The sequence below is a fragment of the Equus quagga genome, unplaced genomic scaffold, assembly GCF_021613505.1.
Source record: "Equus quagga isolate Etosha38 unplaced genomic scaffold, UCLA_HA_Equagga_1.0 HiC_scaffold_1595_RagTag, whole genome shotgun sequence".
In the NCBI taxonomy this organism is placed as follows: domain Eukaryota; kingdom Metazoa; phylum Chordata; class Mammalia; order Perissodactyla; family Equidae; genus Equus; species Equus quagga.
Window position 1 is genome coordinate 21,016 of NW_025792769.1, and position 2,332 is coordinate 23,347.

The window sequence follows — 2,332 nt, forward strand, 5'->3', positions numbered from 1 at the left end:
ATTTTCTTTTGTATGTTTGTCACAATTAAAAAGAAAAGAATAAGAAAACACTAGACACAATGCTTGATACAAAGGAAGGACTCAGTGCTGGTGGGATTTATTATTATCCTATTTTTCTTCATTCGTATTTGGTGGGGCGTAATAAAGTCTTCCCCTGCTTGTCCATTCAGGAAGGACCACGAGAATCAGTGCCCAGACACATCCAGGTGATGCTTCCCACCTTCCCACAGAGAGATAGCACATTCTTAGGCTTAGATACTGGATTGGAGTCCATCACACTCAGTCATTAATAGGAGATCGTGATTGCCCAGCCTCTGGAGGAGGAAGAAAACAAATTAAGGAAAAGCAAATAGCTAGATTGTGCTGAACTCCTACGGAGTGTGGGTATTTTCACTCAGCTGAGTCCTTACAACAGCCTTTTGGGGACATAAATATCTCAGCCTTTCTACCATAGTTCCTCACCCACAAATTGTCAGGAGCGGAGGAGACAGAATTTTCTGAGGAAGCTTTTTTTATGGTATTCTTCAGCTCCTTATTCCTGAGGCTGAAAATGATTGGGCTAAGAAAGGGCGTGAAGACTGTATAGGTGGTGGCCATCAGGGTGTTACTGTCCATTGAATGAGGGCCCTTGGGCTTGAGGTAGATGATGGAGGCAAAACCGTAGTGCACGACCACCACAGTGAGGTGGGACACACATGTGGAGAAGGTCTTGTGCCGGCCCTCAGCTGAGGGGATCCTCAAGATGGCAGACACGATGAAGACATAGGAGAGGAAGATGATGAACAAACAGCCCAACAGAGCCGTGACACACACCAGGATCACACCCAAGGTGACAGAGGATGTCTCCTTCCCACAGGACAACTTCAAGAGGGAAAGTACGTGGCAGAAAAAATGGTGGATCATATTAGACCCACAGAAGGTGAGGTGAAAAACTATTACAGTCACCATCATCCCCATGACTGAGCCACCAGCCCAGCACCAGGATACAAGATGCGCACAGTCACGGGGACTCATGAGCACATTGTAGCACAGGGGGTGACAGATGGCCACGTAGCGGTCATAGCCCATGATCATGAGCAGGAAGGAGTGTGTGAAGCCAAACGTGAAGGAGAAGAACATCTGGCTGGCACAGGCCACAAAGGTGATGGAGTGATGGGTGGAGAGCATGTCCACCAGCATGCGAGGGGTGACAGCCACAGTGAACAGAATCTCAGAGATGGAGAGGGCGCACAGGAAGAGGTACATGGGCGTGTGGAGGCTGCGCTCACTCCAGATGGTGGCCATGATGAGCAGGTTCCCCAACAACGTGAACAGGTACATCAGCAGGTACAGGAAGAAGAAGATGGGCAGGAGATGCTGGGGGAAGGTGGAGAAGCCAATGAGGATGAATTCAGTCACCGTGCTCCAGTTCTGTCCAGGCCAGGATGCTGCATCTGCTCAGATCAGAAACAGAATGAAGCACGGTGATTAAAGCATAGATTCTAACTGACACTTGATGGCAATTTAAGAGCTTTATACTATTGAGCAATTGGCTTAACTTTTCTGGGTCTCACAATCTTCATGCACAACAAGGAGTAAATCATAAGAGTCCTTACTATCAGCACTGGAATAGATAGAATGAGATCAGCATATTACATAGTCAAGACATAGTTTGACTACTGACTTTTTACTAACAGTGAGTAAAAGAAATAAAAGTTCCCAGGCTGTAATCATTAAAGACAGATAAAGATGGTCTGTGTAATGTTCTCTTGAATGGTGTGGCTGTTCAGGAAAACATATATTTGGATCTTGGGCTTAAAAAAATCTTTTTTCTCTCAGAATCTCTTTTTTAACTAATTAACCCATTTATGCTTGTTTTAATACTATTTTATTGGTACGTATATCTGCCATCTTATTTTGTATTTGTGTTTGCTCTTCTGAAGGAACAGAATAGAAAGTTTGAAAATAGAAGGATGGATGACTATATGCCAGGCAAATATACCCAGTGAGAGTTGTTGCAGCAATCTTGATAACAGACAAAATGGATTTAAGGAAGCAAGAATCATAATGTCTCCATTATGACCAGTCACTAAAAGGAAGCAGGAATCCTGGAGAAATGGTCTGAGTATGAAAGAAAGCCTAGGACGTGTCTGCCATTGTGAAATGGAACTTTCCCTGAGTAATGGGCTAGCGTTAAGAGGATACAGGAACCAGGTTGAAAACGTGCCCATTGGCCAAAGCTGATCATGAAAGAATGATCGTTGTACAGAGGATGCAGGGTCAAACTACATGATACCATGGGGAGGCAACAGACAAATTCAGAAGGCAGAACCTTCCATAGAAACTGGTTTGG

The 2,332-nt window shown here is 44.6% G+C and overlaps 1 protein-coding gene across 1 annotated transcript; it reads right to left on the reverse strand.

Moving 5' to 3' along the window:
• Nucleotides 1-390: 390 nt before the first annotated feature.
• LOC124232002 (olfactory receptor 10H4-like) lies at nt 391-1,413 on the reverse strand. Its single transcript, XM_046648993.1, has one exon. It carries the CDS (start codon nt 1,318-1,320, stop codon nt 391-393), a length of 930 nt encoding a protein of 309 aa, XP_046504949.1. The 5' UTR covers nt 1,321-1,413.
• Nucleotides 1,414-2,332: the final 919 nt, after the last annotated feature.

Bases quoted from the DNA above. Each gene is read 5' to 3' on its own strand.
- LOC124232002 (XM_046648993.1), bottom strand. From the start codon at position 1,320: ATGTACCTGTTCACGTTGTTGGGGAACCTGCTCATCATGGCCACCATC.